The following is a 17,236-nucleotide window of genomic DNA, read 5'->3' on the forward strand; positions in this document are numbered from 1 at the left end:
CCAAGCTCTGAATATCCACAGCCAGGGCACCTGTTCGGTGCTGGGCTCCCCTGAATATTCTACCACTTAGGCACTCTACACCCCTTCTGCCCCCACCCCCAGGATATCTTCTGGTTAAGGTGAAAAAGCAGGTGGTCTCTCTCTTTCTCCATCTCTCCCTAATTCTCCACCTTACCTTTTATTTTACTTTTCCCTTACGAGGCTCTCTTTTTTTATTCACTTGTTTATTTTTAAATAGGTAACACAGTCACATGGCTCCAAATTTCATAGCCATGGAAAGGAAAACCCCCTGACACCCCAGCCATCTCAGAGCTCTGTCACATAGACGTTCAGAGAACACTTTGCTCCTAACAGCACGTGTGCGCGTGCACGCTCCTGCACAGCCGGTGGCCCTCTCCGAGCATTCTGCATCTGGGTTTTTCACACCACGGTAGATCTCAGAGACGTTTCTGCAGCAGCACGTGCACATCTAGAGCATCCTTGTTCTTTTGCACAGCTGCATAGTGTCCCCTTGTACGGGTGCATCATTTTATTCTAGTAATTCCGGCTTCTTTCCGCGGAGTCCAAAAGTGCAGAGGAAGACAAAATTAAGACACGGCTCTGCTCCCTGCTCATTGCAAGAGAAGTCTCTGTCCTCCCCCGTCTTTTCCTCTCCATCTCTTTTTTCTGTCTTCTCTGTCTCTCACACAGCTACGAGTCCTCGGCGGAAATCCTGCCTCACACCCCGAGACTCACCCACTTCCCCACAGTCTCGGGCTCCCCAGCCAGCCTGGCCGACTCCATGCAGCAGAAGCTAGCTGGCCCTCGCCGCCGGCGCCCGCAGAATCCCAGCGCCATGTAATGCCCGGCGGGTGTCCACCTGCCCGCTTCCCCCCACTGCCCCGGGGCCCAAGGTAGGGCAGACATCCCAGCTCCAGTGTACGGGGCAGGGAGCATTGCCAGGGGCAGGCAGCAAGTGGCACCTCCACAGCCATGAGGCAGTCACTACACCCAGCCTCAGGGCCGGGAGCAGGGCTCTAGAACCTCACTGTCCTCACCGGTAGCGTGGGGCTCATGCGAGAGAGCAGACAGTACAGCCCTTGTCGTCCAGGAGTAGATATTCTTACATGTAACCCTGGGCAGATCACTTTCCTCTCCCGGAGCCTCGCTCTGTTCATCTGTAAGTGGGCACATTCCTGCCTCATGGGGTTCACCTGGGGAAGAGATACAGGTACTACCCTTGGTGTGAACTCAGTTGTTCAATAAATGGGGCCCATAGCAAGAGCCAAGCCAGGGTGGCGGCCTTCAAGAGTGGCACCTTGCCACTTGCCAGTAGAGCAATCCCCTACCTGCCTGCACCCCTGGGGCTGAGTTGTTTGACCCTTGCCATGTGCTCTGGGAAGCAGCCCATCTCCATAGCCTCGTCCTGGTTGCCCCATTTTTTCCCCACTCTCTCCAGGGGAAAGTTCAAGAAGCTTAAAGTTAGTCCACCCAAGGCCAACCAGCCCTTCTTCCATCTGCCACTGCCCTTGCCACCTCGTGGCACCACCAGGCACAGAGAAAGGAGAGAGCAGCCTGTCTGAGGAGGGCATACAGTGGGGCCAGGGCCAAGTACTGGAAGATGGCTGGGCCATGGATGCCAGGCTGGTGTTCCTCGTGTGCCCAGGGATTTTCCTGGGATGGTGGGGAGGCGGGGCCCAGAGATTCTGCCCTCCGCCTCCTCTAAAGGTGTTGTTTTTTATTGTTTTGTTTTTTTGGTCAGTTATGAAGAGTCAAATCCTAAGGATCCAGCAGCAGTGACAGAGGGATCCAAAGAGGGAACAGAGGCCTCGGCATCGAAGGGGCTGGAGAAGAAGGAGAAATGATGCGGCTGGTGCCTGACCCTCTGAGGGCCAGACCAGGCAGGCGGGGACGGACCAGCATAGGCCTGCACGGGCAGAGGGCGCAGGAGGCCTGGCAGCTCCGGGAGAGGGGCGGGGGCAGCAGGATCCCTCCAGCAGGGCCTCCCGTGGCCTGATTCCCTCTTCCCCCTTCTCTGGCCTTCTTCTGCCCCTTCACATCCCCTGCAGGCAAAGGAAGCCCCCAAACTCCCCCACCCTCCCAGAGGCCAGGTGGGAAAAGTGGGTCTGATTTTTAGACTTTTGTATTGTGGACTGACTTTGCCTTACATTAAAAATTCATCCCATTGCCCGGGCAGGCCACTGTGCCCCTGGAGGGGTTCTCTGCACCCAGCATCTTGCATTGACTTTACTAGCTCTCACCCTCCCACCCAGAAACTTCCCTGCAAGCCCCTTCCTGGGGACTGTGAACTCTCACAACCTGGGGGAGAGGCCCCGACCTCCAGGTCCTTCCATACTCCTGGATGCCCACCCAGTGCCTGGCTAGCTCAGCCTCCCATGGATACCCTCTAGCCAGCAGAGGGGGCCCACGAGCCTGCCTTCATTCCCCCCCACCCCCACCCTTTCAGTTCTCCTTGCCACTTCCTCCAACCTTTGGGGGCTATGAGGCTGTGGGACAGGTGCTCTATGTGTCACCCACCCACCCCAGCAAGTCCACAAGGAAAGTACCAAAAAGCCGACCTGACTCTGCAAGGGGACCAGTATCTGCAAAGCTAGTGAAATGTGCAGGGCCTCATGGATCCCAGGGATGAGTTTAAATTTTATTCCCAGGCTGGCAGGAGCCTGCTTCTCTGGGCCTGATGTCCATATGGCTTCAGCTGGAGAGCACTTGGACTCTAGGTCACCCTGGAGATCAAGCCCCCATCATTCCTATTCTGCTCATTCCCAGGGTTGTTCCCACAATGACTGTGCAAGGCCAGGAAGATGCTGTTGCTAGAAGCCACCCACCCCACCCCACTCCACCCCACCCCCACATTGACGCCACTCACAGCACAGGGGCCAGGGCCCCTGAGAGGCTGGAGTGGGAGGACAGGAGGCCCAGTGCTTCTGGGAGGTGATCCAGGCCCGAGAGCTGGAGATCTCAGAGCCAGCGTTTCTCCAAAGTTTGCTGAAGACAGCAAGCAGCCCAGACCTGTAGGAGAATCTCCAGTGGACCAGGCGAGGCATGGGCACCGCCCTTCTCCACCTGCCTGGTGCGGGGTCACTGGGTGGAGAAACAAGTGGGAGGGGGTGACCACCAGTCTGAGACTCAGGCCTCCAACTCCCATTCCAGAGCTCTCCTGCCCAAGCTTCGGGTTTAAAGGCTGGAAATAACAGTGGCTTCCAGGCAGTTTGGAGGTGGCCAGAAGACAAGTATGAGCAGAGAATAGGAAGTATCTCTATAATAATCACACCTCCATACGGGATTTCACCTCATTTCCGTCTTAGGCTCCAGGTGCTAGTATTAGTCCCCTTGTGCAAATGAGACAATTGAGGTGGGTTGCCCACGGGGGTGGGTATGACCTCAAGCAATCCACGCTGAATTCCAAAGTTCCTAAGGACTGTGCCGCTCCCCTCTAGACCCTGGGCCTGCGTCACTGACTGCTGTTCTGGGCACCTTTGAGACAACCGCCCAATTTCTCTGGGCCTACAGAGAAGGAAAGAAAGGGTAGGAAATCTCAAAGGTTTCTCCCAGCCATGGGGTCCCTTTCAGGGGCTTCTCGGATCTCTGCCGGCTCCTGCCGCCTCCAGAGGGGAGGCCGTGTGGTCCTGGAACAAGGCCCCTCTGAGGGCAGCAGATGGGGCAGGCAGCCCAGGCACACAGCATGGTTGGCTCTGCGGCCCAGGGCCCACAAAGGCTTCATTGAGTCACCGCCGGCCCCCGGCGGAGGCTGAGGTGGCAGTGGCGCCGGGCGCCTGCCACCTAATGACCGTCCTGGCCCGGCCAGATGTTCCACAGACCTCGGCAGCGGCCATCCAGGGCCCGCCCGGCCAGCCGGCACCGCAGAGGCCACTCTAATTCCAATTAACCAGCTTCAGCTGAGCAAACAGCGGGCAGCGGTGGCCCAGCCCGGGCGGTAGGCCCGGCCCGCAGAGCCTCTGAGTCTAGACTCCAGATGTGAACCGCCACCGCCAGAGTCCCATGGAAAAATGGCACCAGGCCGGGCACGGATTGGGCCTGCACGCGGGAGAGGTGGGGGTGGGCGGGTGGCTGGGCAGGGCTCTGGGTGGGCCTGGTGCCAGCCTCACCCTGGGGTAGGGGTGGACTCTTGGGAAACAAACTGCTCCAAAACCCCCAAGTTCTGTCCCTGATAGAGGAAGTGTTCCTCTCTGGCCTCCCATTTCCCCTGACTACAGTAGGCAGCAGGGGGCTCCAATGGGGAGAACCAGCCCTGCTGAGGGCCCTGATAAGATTTCCTTTGTATTTAACATGTTTCTAGCAAGATGTTAATGTATTTTTAAAACATTTATGTGATCGTTATAACAACCCTGTAAGGTAGTACCATCATTTTTACAGATAAAGGGAACTGAAGCAAAGAGACATTAAGTGCTCAGGGGGGGATCTGAACCCAGGATGTCTGGCTTCCAAGACCACGATGTTCACCACAGGTGCTGTTTGACATAAATCAGGACACTGGATTCCGGGTTCCCTTCCTTGGGAGCAGCGCTGGAGAAGAGGGTCAGCATCTGGCGGAGCAGGGCTGGCTGCCACCCTGTGCCTGGAGGGGCCTGCCCGCTCTGGCCTGTTTCCTCAGCTGTGAAATGGGTAAGACCCTCCCAGGGCCGCTCCAACTTCTGGGGTTAAAGCCTTGAGATAACCCTGTCAGAGCTCAGCACCAGGAATGAGCTGGGCACCGGTCAAGTCAGTGGGCACAGCAGGGAACACAGGTCAGCCCCCCCCCCCCCACACACACTCCCGATCTGAAACTGTGATGGGGAAATAGACTTGAAACGGCTGAAAAAGTGAATAATGTCAACACTTGGGGCAGGAGTGGTGCCTCCGGTTTCCACAATCTTGTCCGGGGTCCCTTAGAGGCAAGGCGAGAGCTTTCGAGAGCCAAGAGGTCAGAGTTCATCTGTCCTTGCACACGTGGGAAGACTGGGCCCCACCCCGCCAAGGAAGGGCAAGCCTTACCCGGGGTCTCACAAGGAGTGGATACCGGGGAGGGGTGCTCCGACCCCCGCCGGCTTTCCCACCGCTGGGATTCCCTCCGCGACTCCAGGCCGGGTCTGGGGAGGCGGACGCATCCTGCCCGCGGGTGCGTCAGGAAGGGCCGAGCGGGAAGGAAGGCACCACCCCCACCCCCGCCGCGGCCACACCTGGGCTCTCCGGGCGGGCGGGGGGCGCGGGCCGGCGCCTGGCTCCAGCGAGTCTGGGCCGCCTCCCCGCGCCGCCTCTTGGGGGCCGCCAGATGGGCCGGCCGCCCGCCCAGCGACGCAGGCAGGAAACGGCCGCCGGGGCTGCCAGGGACGCGGCCGCGAGCGCCGGGGGCGGGGCCCGATCTGGGGCCGCCCCCTGTGGGGAGGGGCCAAGCGGCCAAGCCTGGTGTCGGGTCAGCGGGTGTGGTTCCTGAACTCCCTTGGGCAAACCTCTCCCTTTCTCTGGCCCTCAGTTTCCCCACCAGTGGAACGGGTCTGCTTTTCCTAGCTCTTTTCTCAGCACCACATGACACGGGGCAGTTTCTTGCCCTTCTGTTCCTTTGTTCCCTTACCCGGGAAATAGGGTGACGGTGACGGGCCATCTCCACTAGAATACCAACTCTGAGAGGGCTGAGCCGCCCTCGCCACCATTTGAACCTGGCCCAGTGACCGAAAGATGAGGACACTCAGTACCCTAGGGGCCTGACACATAGTAGGCACTTCATAAACGAACACACGTTACCTTGAGTCCACCGCTTACCAGAGGTACAGCTTCAAGCAAATGGCTTCTTGTCTCTGAGCCTGTTTCCCCATCTACCTCGTGCGTGGCTGTGAGGATTAAGTGAAATCATCACGGGAAGCACACGTAACAGGTCCTCCATAGATGATATTTACCAAAGCATCCACCAGATGTGTAAAAAGAGATATTATTGGGGTAAATTTGAGGGCCAGAAAGATAAAAAGGAATTGGTCAGCTTGGGAGGAAAATTCTGTTGTATTGGTATTCTTTTGTATGTTTTGTATTTTTAAAATTTTGAGCCAGGTGAACATACTTTTCAAAAACAAATACAATTGAAATAATACAAATGAAATGGAGAATAAAAAGAAATCCAACCCCAGCAGAAAGAAATATTAACTATTATCTGCCTCTGGCAAAGGAGGCATCTAAAACTCAGGAAGGGTCTGAAACCTGCCCAGGGTCCTGAAGAGCTAGGAAATGGCAAGGATGTGATTTGCACGCCAATTTGTTGGACTCCAAGTCAAATACACAGAGGAGAGATCACAGCTTCCAGGAGAGATCCAGTCTGAGCAGAGGGGCCAGATGAGCGAGAGTGAGAAAGAGTGAGAGAGCCAGCAGAGTGAGAAAGAGTAAGAAATGAGGAAAGGTAAGCAGGTCCCACAGGCCAGGCCAAGGAGTGTAGGTTTTATCTTGGAGGCAGTGGGGATCCAAGGAAGGATTCTGAGCAAGGGAGTGACATGGTCCTTTCTAAGCATTAGAAATGGAGGTCAGGAAGCCAGGTGTGGAGCTATAGGCCAGTGATAGTGATGTTAGGGCAAGGGCCATGGACATGAATAGACGAGAGCAGGCCAGAGAGTGGACCCGAGTTCATCCAGATGTCCCTCTGTAGCACAGTAGGGCCACAACCCCAGATGTCCCAGCTCTACTTACCTCTGTCCTTTTCCTTGGAGGTTTTTGGGGGTTTTTTCATGTTTATTTTTTGAGAGAAAGAGTGCACACGCCAGCAGGGGAGGGGCAGAGAGGGAATCCCAAGCGGGCTCCATGCTGTCAGCACAGAGCCGGATGTGGGACCTCCAATCTCACAAACCCTGAGATCATGACCTAACCTGAGCCGAAATCGAGAGTCTGATGCTTTACCAACTGAACCACCTGGGCACCCCTGCTTGGAGGTCATTCAACCCACACCACTCTCACCCTTACAAATGTCCTAAGACCCCTGAAGCAGCCCTGGACCTGGTGAGATGCCAGGAAAAAGCCTAGATTTCCAGCGACTTTCAGCTGAAAGAATCGGGGACAAGGGTGCTGGAGGTGGAGAACTGAGAGGGTGTCAGCACCGCCCACCGAGGGGCCCTGGGCCAAGGGTCTGGCTCCTGTTTGCATGCACTTTGTGCATGTACGTGATGTTCCACGCGTGTGCAATGTGCACGGTTTGGGTGTGCGCACATGGGCGGATCTCTGTGTGTGTGAACCTGCACAGGAAGTCAGCCTAGGGGACTCGCGCACACCCTTCCCTGCGGGCAGTACAGATGACACTGTACCCTGGCAGTGTAAGCAGAAACCTTCACTGGAAGAATAAGAAGAGCAGCTGCCTTTATTGAGCACTTACTGTGTCCCGAGCACCAAGTGTTTACATGCAGTACACCCTTAAAGCTCACATTGCCCTCCATGTGGCGAGTCTCCATTATACAGATGAGGAAAATAAAGGCACAAAAGAGAAGGCACCAGCCACCGCCCGCCTGCAATCAAGAGCCTGCCCAAGCTCTGGGCTCCCATGAGGCCACCACCTCCTTGTCATTTTTTATGCCATTAAACAATCATTTACAAAAACCTGTTACTATCCAGAAGCTGCATCCATGCCCTGTAGAAAATTAGAATATGTGTTTTAAAAATGGGAAAACAGCATACTCCTGCCACCCAGAGATCATTGCCTGCCGTTGATACTTTAACATAGATTTCAGATTTGGGGTTTTTTTTTTTAATGCTCATTATGTCTTTTTTGTAACGCAAATTATATCTAGGCTGCATCTATGTTGACATCTTTTTTTGTTTCCACAGTTAACAACCTTCCCCTTCCCATTTTGGTCAGTTGTCAACTCAGCTAATGCCCTGACTGCATCCAACCTTTTTTGTCATTTAAAGGCAGACCAGGTGAGACAAACAGGCTATCTGCATGTGAAAGCAGACCCCTGTGTGGCGGATGAGACCCGCTGGGATCTGCGGTGAGCCCTTCCTCCCCTCTGGGCCCTGCCCTCCTCAAAGCTAAAGAGTGGAGTGGCCCGGCCCCATGCCCGCCTGGGAGCAGCCCTGCGGGGACAGCGGAAGGAAACCCAGAGAAGAATGAGCCCCTTGGCTCTGCATTCAAGGCCTCCACGTGCCTGTCCCCCGCAGGCAGGTGCCCACCCTTGCTGCTAAGAGCTGGATGCCCACCGCTTCTCGGGCACCCCAGCTGGAATGGGGGAGAGGGGGTGGAGGCACACTAGACACACGCGTCACAGATGGTGGGGGACAGTAGAGAAAGCCCAGGGGCCAAGGCTGGGGAGCCAGCTGCCCAAGTGTGGAGTTGGGGGAGGGGCCAAGGCCCTCTCTGCTGGACCCGGGTCCTCTCTTCTGGAGAGTTGCCCTGTGCACTTAGGAGTACGTGTGTGTGTCTGCGAGAGCGAGACCGAATGTGTTCTTTCGAGAATCCCTGTGTGCTTGGGTCTGTACAAGTATGTCGTAAGCACGAGGACATCTTATGTGGGACAGTGTTGTAGACGTGCCTCCACCTGGTTGCGTCTGTGAACATGCACTTGTGCTGTGTTTAAGGGTGTGTGTTTGTGAGCAAATGCCTGCCCTGGTGTGCCTGTGAGAGAGAGCAAGATCGATCGTGCATGACTGGGAGAGTGTCTAGGCTTATGAAAGGGTTTTTGGAAAAGCTTGACTTGGAGGAACTTCTGCAACCTTCTTCCTGCCTACGTGTGTGTGGGTCCGTGTTCCAGGTCTCCTTCTGTGGTCCGTGCTCCCCTCTGCGTGGGTCCCTCTGAAGCCTCAGTTCTCCCACCCGTGAGACGCGGGTGCTTGGTGACTGGTCACTGTTGGGGTTGTTCTGATCACCCTTATCTTCCTCCACCGCCTGCCTCCTTTCCAAGCACTGGCCAGTCCTTTCTGCTCCAGTCAAATTGATGACATCTTTGTTTTTTAAGCCGAAAACCTGCTTCTCCCAATTTGCTCAGCAACTCTTTGCTAATCACCCTGGATTTACCTAGGACATATTTTACAGGAATGAAAGAGCCATTCAGGGAACAGCCTGGAAAATGCCCCCACGGAGCTGCTGATCTGTGCGGCATGCTGTGAAAGGCTCTGACTTTAACTGTTCAGGCCCAAATGTGCAGCGCTATCAACGGAGAGGGGGAAAACAAGGGTTTTTTTGTCCTTTAAAAAAAAAAAAATCTTTTTGTTTTCAATCTATGTCTCTCTCAAGCCCCACAGGATGGAGATGTCCTAAAATAAGAAATTAGACAAGAGGGGAATTTCCCATTATCTGAGTTTTTTTAATGGGTCCCTTAGGATTCCACAGGGACCCCCTTCCCAGCTGCTGTGTGGTCCAGGCCTGTGAACGCCAAGCCCCCCGCCCTGGGGCCCGCGCCCACCCACCACCCAGCCCCGGTGGCAGTTTCCCAGGATTCACATGGTAATGAAGGCATCCATCTTCTCCCAGACACACACTGGGCCCTCCGACCCTCCCCGGCCCCCCGCACAATGGCCCCCAGCGCCTCGGCCTGCCACCTGTTGGACTTTCCCAGGGAAGGGGGGGAGAGGGTGGAGGAGAAGAGCCCCTTCCTCCCAGCCCCCAGCCCCATTTGCCCCCTGGTCCTGGGAGTCAGACACGGGGAGAGCGCCCAGGTCCTCGACTCCCCACGCCCCTCAGCCGTCTGCCCCCTCAGTTTCCTCATCTGCAAAATGGAGGCGATGTACCTGGGGCACCGTGTGGCTGGAGGGATTCCGTGGGGGATGGCGCCAGGAAGCGTGGGCTATGGACAACGGAGAGTCAGACCAATGACAAAGTGTCAGGAGTCGCTGCATCCTTGTCAGGATGCGTCCCCACCACAACCTTTCCGAGTGGCACTGCTAGAATCCCATTTGCAGAAGAGGACACTGAGGCCCAGGAAAGACGGACCGTGTGCCCAAAGCACCACGGTCCCCAAAGCATCAGAGCCCTGGTTGGAATCGAGGTGTGCCTCACCCCAGAGCCTGAAGTCTTAACCCCTACATTAGATCATTACCACTATTATTATCCTCACAATTACTGAATTAGATAATGATCCTGGAATGCATACTTCTGCCTTGTGACAAGTTAACAGGGACCTGGGGTGGGGGTGGGGTGCAGGGGGAGAGCATTCCCAGCAGGTCTCTGAGAGCAGGGATAGTTACCAGTTACAGCAAGCAACAGAAAATCAAAATCATGGCCTCTTTTTAAAAATTTTTTTTTACATTTATTTATCTTTGAGAGACAGAGCGAGACAGAGCACAAGCGGGAGAGGGGCAGAGAGAGAAGGAGACACAGAATCCGAAGCAGGCTCCAGGCTCCAAGCAAGGGGTCCGCGCAGAGCCCGACACGGGGCTCGAACCCACGAACCGTGAGATCATGACCTGGGCCGAAGTTGGTGACTTAATCAAGTGAGCCACCCAGATGCCCCCAAATCATTGCCTCTTTAAATGGAGTCTTGGGGGAGCCCAGCTGGCTCAGTCGGTAGAGCACACGAGTCTTGATCTCGGGGCCATGAGTTGAAGCCCCACGTTGGGCAGAGAGTTTACTTAAAAAATAAATGTATAGGGGCGCCTGGGTGGCGCAGTCGGTTGGGCGTCCGACTTCAGCCAGGTCACGATCTCGCGGTCCGTGAGTTCGAGCCCCGCGTCGGGCTCTGGGCCGATGGCTCGGAGCCTGGAGCCTGTTTCCGATTCTGTGTCTCCCTCTCTCTCTGCCCCTCCCCCGTTCATGCTCTGTCTCTCTCTGTCCCAAAAATAAATAAAAAACGTTGAAAAAAAAATTTAAAAAAATAAATAAATAAATAAATGTATTACCTATTTAAAGAAATAAGTCATAATAAACGGAGTCTTTGGAAATCACTGGATTCTGCCCCACCCCCCAGCTGCTCCCCAGTGCCTTCCTACAGCTTGCCCAAATCCAGCACCCGCCCCACACACACTTAAGTATTCAGAGGTTTTCTCTCTGCATTTATGGGTGCACGGATAGGATTAAGGAGGATTTTAATTTTGTTTAGAGTTGACCTGCATGTCCAAATTCTTTATAATGAGTATGTATTACCATTGTAACCAGCTTTTACACCAAGAATGAGTCCATTGTTATGAAAAAGCAGATCCTAGAGAAGTACATACAACAAAAAAGAGAAGGTCCACCTTCAGTCTGAGCCCCCTACTTATAGGAAGTATCCAGAACAGGTAAACCTGTCGAGACAGAAAAGAGGGAATAGATTAGTGGCTGCCAGGGGCTGAGAGGTAGGGGCAAATGGAGAGTGACTGCTAATGAGAACGGAATTTCATTTTCTTTAGAACATCTTGATGAAAATATTCTATACTTAGCTGTCATGAAGGTTGTGCAACTCCATGATGTACTAAAAACCGCTGAGTCGTACCCTTTAAATGGGTGCATTGTATGATATGTGAATTGTATCTCAAGAAAGCTGTTGGAGAGGGGCGCCTGGGTGGCTCAGTCGGTTGAGCGTCTGACTTCGGCTCAGGTCATGATCTCGCGGTCCATGAGTTCGAGCCCCGCATTGGGCTCTGTGCTGACAGCTCGGAGCCTGTTTCAGATGCTGTGTCTCCCTCTCTCTCTGACCCTCCCCGTTCATGCTCTGTCTCTCTCTGTCTCCAAAATAAATAAACATTAAAAAAAATTTTTTCAATAAAAATAATAATAATAAATCCTTAAAATTTTTTAAACAAATAAATAAACAAGTGTAAACATCTGGGTTTTCCTCCTCAGAGGCAGAGATTGATCGGTATCCCAGCGAGATACAAGCAAATGCAAAACAGGTGTATGATCCTTTTTCTTTTCTTCTTCTTTTCTTTTAAGTTTATTTACTTATTTTGAGAGAGACAGAGAGCGGGGGTCGGGGAGCAGAGAGAGGGAAGGAGAGAGAATCCCACATAGGCTCTACACTGTCAGCACAGAGCCTGACGTGGGACTTGAACTCACAAACCATGAGATCATGACCTGTGAGCCAAAATCAAGAGTCGGATGTTTAACTGACTGAGGTACCCAAGCACCCCTTTTCTTTTTCTTCTTTTAATTTTTTTTAAAATTTTTCTCCTGTTTAAAATATAAGTAGATGGGGTACCTGGGTGGCTCAGTCCATTAAGCGTCAGACTTAAGCTCAGGTCATGATCTCCTGGTCTGTGAGTTCGGGCTGTGTTGGGCTCTCTGCTGTCAGCTGGGAGCCTGCTTTGGATCCTCTGTCTCCCTTTCTCTCTGCTCCTCCTCCTCCCCTGCTGTCACTCTCTCTTTCTCTCAAAAATAAATAAACATTTAAAAAAATTAAAAAATAAGATAAAATCTAAGTGGCGGCAGTCTATATGCATAGTACTCGGCAACTCATTTTGTTTGGGGTTTATTTCCACTTAACAATGTACCGTGTCGATCTTAGATCTCTATGACAGGCAGCTTCCTCCTTTTCTTTGACAGCTGCTTGGATTCCGTTATATGGAGAGAACATCCTTCATTCAACCAATCCCCTAGTGATGGGTTTTTTCCAGTTGCCTGTTCTTCCTGTACATACATCATTTCACACATTGGAGTGTGTCCTTAGTATAAATTCCTGAGAGTGGAAGTGCTGTCTCATGATTTCCCAGGGCCACATGGCATTTCGTAGTTTATTTAACCATTCTCCTTTTGTTGAACACTTAGGTTGTTTCCAATTGGTGGCGCTTCTGAACAAATTTGCTATGAACCGAATAAATCTGCTATGAACACTTTTACATCCCTCTCAGACCCCTTGAGCAATGTGTTAGGACCTGTGGATCCTTCCCACTTCTGGCAGCCACCCCCAGGGGGAAAAAAAAATGCATCAAATTCACCCAACTTGGAAACCTACCCAGAAGCATCAAAGTTAAGAAATTCTGATCTGGGGGCATCTGGGTGGCTCAGTCGGTTAAGTGTCTGACTTCGGCTCAGGTCATGATCTTGCGGTTCGTGGGTTCAAGCCCCATGTCGGGCTCTGTGCTGACAGCTCAGAGACTGGAGCCTGCTTCAGATTCTGTGTCTTCCTCTCTCTGTGCCCCTCCCCTGCGCTCTCTCTCTCAAAAGTAAATAAAACATTTAAAAATTTTTTTAGAAAAAAGAAAGAAAGAAACTCTGATCTAAACCAACTGCTGCCATCATTCAAGTGGAGAAACATAAGACCCGAGGTGGTCAGGGCCATGCTTCACACAGTGGGGATAATGACTTTGCAGGGGTAGCATCAGAGCTGTTGAGATTCGGCACAGAGTCAGGTCACACAGTCATCTCTGCCGAAAACCCTCCCTTGGCTCCTGCCTCACCGAGAGTAAAAACCAAAGTCTTCACTGTGGCCTTTATGATCCCAGCTATGCCTTCTACCCACTCCCCCATATCTCCTTGACCTCACTTCCTAGCACCCTCCTCCTTGCTCATTCTGGCTAAAGTCACACTGGCCTCTTGAACACACCAGGCACACTTCTGCCTCAGGACCTTGGCACTGGTTGTGACTTCTGCCTGGAATATTTTTCCCCTGATAGCTGAAGGTAGTGAGAGAACAAGTTTTGTTTTGTTTTGTTTTTAATTAAATTTTTAAATATTTTTTTTATTTTTTTTTAACGTTTTATTTATTTTTGAGACAGGGAGAGACAGAGCATGAACAGGGGAGGGCCAGAGAGAGGGAGACACAGAACCTGAAACAGGCTCCAGGCTCTGAGCCGTCAGCACAGAGCCCGACGTGGGGCTTGAACTCACGGACCACGAGATCATGACCTGAGCCGAAGTCGGACGCTTAACCGACTGAGCCACCCAGGAGCCCCAGTATTTATTTATTTTTGAGAGAGAGAGAGCACGAGCAGAGGGGCAGAGAGAGACAGAGACAGAGAATCTGAAGAAGGCTCCGCGCTGTTAGTGCAAAGCCCAATGTGGGGCTCTAACCCACCAACTGTGAGATCATGACCCGAACCGAAGTTGGACTCTCAACCATCAGAGCCACTCAGGCACCCGGAGAACAAGTTCTTTACTGAAATATCACCTTTGCAGAGAGGACTTTGTTGACACCCCCCTCCCCCAAACCCCAGCCCTCCTTATTCCCTCCTTCCTGATTTAATTTTTTCCATAATATTTATCATTAGATAATATATATTGCACTGACCCTGTTCACTGTGTGCCCCCCCCCCAACACAAACTCCCACAGGACAAGGACTTCTGTCTGTTGTGTTCACTATGACATCCCAGCTGGCTCAGAGCCAGGCATACAATAGGTGCTCCCCAAATTCTTGTCCATCGAGGGTAAGAATAAAGTTTGCAAAGCACGTAGCACACAGGAAAAGAAGTGTGGTATCCAGGAACCCACAGGCTTCCAGAATCCTGAACTCCGACTCTAGCCCTGCCACAAAATTGCTGTGACCTCGGCCAAGTCACTTATCCTTCATGACCTCCATGTTCGTGCTCCCTCGATCCGGAGCGGAACTTAGCGCACGCTCGGCACAGCGTGGTTGTGACAATTAAGGTAATGATGTTAAGTCCGATAAATGCTTAATAAACGTCAGCCAGCACTGCTGCCTGGACGGTGGTGGTGCAGCCCCGGGTTGTGCGCGGACACCTCCACACGTCCACCTGCCAGGACGCCGCGTTAATACGGGTGGCTGGCGGGAGTAGGGCTTAGGGGCAGAGCTTTCAGCCCAGATTCCTTTCTGGCACTTAACTGAGACAAGTGGGGCGGCTGGGGGCAGGGCCAGAAGTAACATATTTGCCCTAGAGAAGCCCTTAGACCCTGCCTCGGCCCCTCCTCCCCAGTTGCCCCCGGCGGTGGACACCCCGGCCGCACCTTGCTCGCTGCTCGCCCTCAGCAGCCACAGGGGGAGGGCGGCGGGAGAGCAAGCTGGGTTTTCCCAGGCTCCCCACCCCATCCCGCGAACATCTGGCCGCGAACATCTGCCCCGAGACTTTGTCGCCCGGCCCCAGGCCGGCCTCGCACCCATCTGCCGGCGCCCGCGGCCCCCGCCCATCTGCACGCGCCCCCTCCCCCCCGGGGCGGTTCCCGGCGCCCTCGCCCCCGCCCTCCAGGCTCGGTTCCCACGGGTCTAGCGCGGGAAGCCGGGCGGCCCATCTGCCCGGCGCGGCGGGTGCAGCCGCCAGGCGTCCCCAAGGGGCGGGGCGCCGTGCCCAGAAATGCCTTTCAGGCGGGTGCGCGCCCCGAACAAAGCCCGGGGTGCGGGGCCTCTCCTGCACCGCTGGGCCCGCAGTCCCCGCCCCTGGGCTCCTCCGGGTCTCCTGCTCTTCCCTCCGGGGCCATTTGCCAACCTGCCCGCCTTCTGCTCCCCACCTCTGCCACCTGCAACGGACAGTCGGGGTGCCCCTGCGCACCCCTCCACTTCCAGCCCCTAGACACGTAACTGTGCTGCTCCCGCTGCCTGGAGGCGCCGCGGTCCCTCTCTCATTGCTCGCCTAACTTGTGCTGTGAAATGTAAAAGTTACCGACTAGTAACAGCGATTTGTGCTCCTAACACCACATTCCCACCACCCAGAGCTACCAACTGTGGGCGGCGCGCTGTATTTGCCCCCCTTTCATCTCCTTTTTTTTTTTTTTTTTAAGTTTATTCATTTTTCAGAGAGAGAGAGAGACAGAGTATGAGCAGGGGAGGGGTAGAAAGAGAGGGAGACACAGAATCCAAAGCAGGCTCCAGGCTCCGAGCTGTCAGCACAGAGCCCGACGCGGGGCTCGAACCCACAAACTGTGAGATCATGACCTGAGCTGAAGTCGGACGCTCAACCGACTGCGCCACCCAGGCGCCCCTCATCTCCTTTAAAATATAAAACTTTAGGGGCTCAGTTTTATATTTTGGTTGAGCCTGGGACTCTTGATCTTGGCTGAGGTCACGATCTCATGGCCCTGGCGTGGAGTTCCCTGCTGAGTGTGGCCTGCTTAAGATTCTCCCTCTTTCTCCCTCTGCCCTTCCCCCACCCCTCAAAAAAATAGAGAAAATAAATAAAATTATGTCTTAAAAATAATTAATTAATTAACAATAAGACTTTACAGATCGGGCTGACCATTTTGTAACCAGAGCCGCTGCCCTTTTCTCCAAGACTTTTTGTCACCCACTCCCCAACTAGCCATGACTTGGGCATGTTTCCTTATACTCTGACTACACATACATGTATCAGTGTTACTTATTGTGTGTGTGGTTTTAATGTTTTATTTATTTTGGGGAGAGAGCACAAGTGGGGGGCAAGAGGGGAGGGGCAGAGACTGAGGGGGACAGAGGATTCCAAGAGGGCTCTGCTCTGACAACAGAGAGCCCAAGAGGGCTCTGCTCTGACAACAGAGAGCCCAATGCCGGGCTTGAACTTAACAGATGGGTGAAATCATGACCTGAGCCAAAGTGTGACGCTCAACCCGACTGAGCCCCCCAGGCGCCCTGATATTAGTGTTACTTGTGTGTGTTTCTGTGTTTCCGCTTTTTAAAAAAATCATTCAGCATTTTCCCTAAGTAACATCAGATTTTGCGTGTCTCCAGCAGAATACACATAGGGTTAATTCCTTCCCGTTAACTCTTGCCGATTGTGCCACTGTCGTTTTGTTTCCGCTTTCCGTGGTTGGACAAGGAGGTAGTTTTCCATCTGTTGCTGCTGTAGACAAAGCCGCCATGTCTGCCCCCCCCACCCCACCCCCACCCCCGTCTCCGGTGTCTGGTGTGCAGAACTTGCAGGGAGTGTCCGTGGGAGTGAAGTGCCGGGTCACAGGGTGTCCCAGGGTGCACTTTTACTCGATATTGCCAAATTGAGCCCCGAAGGCATACCAGTTTACACGCTCACCAGCAGGGGATGAGGGTGGTTTCCCCACAATCTCACCACATGTTATCTTATGGGACTTCGAAGATTTTGCAGTTTGATGTGGCACTTGCGTCCTTGGCTCGCTCCACATGTGAAATGCTGGGGCTCAGGAGCGTCTGTCTTGCTTTTCCTCATCTTTTTTCATCTCAGCCCGGATTTTGCCTCCTCTCTGGGCCACGCCTCCTCAGCCTCCTGTGTTTCCCCATCACAGCACCGGGTATAGGGACGTAACCGCCTCCCCCAGCAGACTGGGAACTCCCCAGGCGGGACCCAGGTTTGCAGACCCACTGGGCAGGCTGCGAGGAGCCCCGAGGGGCTACAGAGAGTGCCCTCGGAAGCCTTCATCTACCCAAAATAAAGGGCTTCTCTTTATTTCTTCTTTTTTTTTTTTTTTAATTTTTTAAAAACGTTTATTTTTGGGGCGCCTGGGTGGCTCAGTCGGTTAAGCGTCTG

At 53.6% G+C, this 17,236-nt stretch overlaps 1 protein-coding gene across 5 annotated transcripts in view; it reads left to right on the top strand.

Annotated features, from left to right (window-relative positions):
- Positions 1-2,206, top strand: part of HM13 (histocompatibility minor 13) — a 39,080-nt gene extending 36,874 nt beyond the window's left edge. For 2 of the 5 annotated variants that reach the window (XR_009248923.1, XR_009248924.1), the window contains exons 12-13: positions 691-893; positions 1,742-2,206. Coding sequence is in view for 3 of the 5 variants with exons in the window: in XM_058685232.1 (XP_058541215.1) it covers positions 691-837; positions 1,742-1,844 (250 nt within the window). In the remaining 2 variants the exon portion in view is untranslated. The remainder of the gene's footprint in view (positions 1-690; positions 894-1,741) is intronic. The other 3 variants (XM_058685230.1, XM_058685231.1, XM_058685232.1) reach the window with 2 other exon arrangements.
- The last annotated feature ends 15,030 nt before the right edge of the window (positions 2,207-17,236 follow it).

Source organism: Neofelis nebulosa, chromosome 9 (assembly GCF_028018385.1).
Source record: "Neofelis nebulosa isolate mNeoNeb1 chromosome 9, mNeoNeb1.pri, whole genome shotgun sequence".
In the NCBI taxonomy this organism is placed as follows: Eukaryota; Metazoa; Chordata; class Mammalia; order Carnivora; family Felidae; genus Neofelis; species Neofelis nebulosa.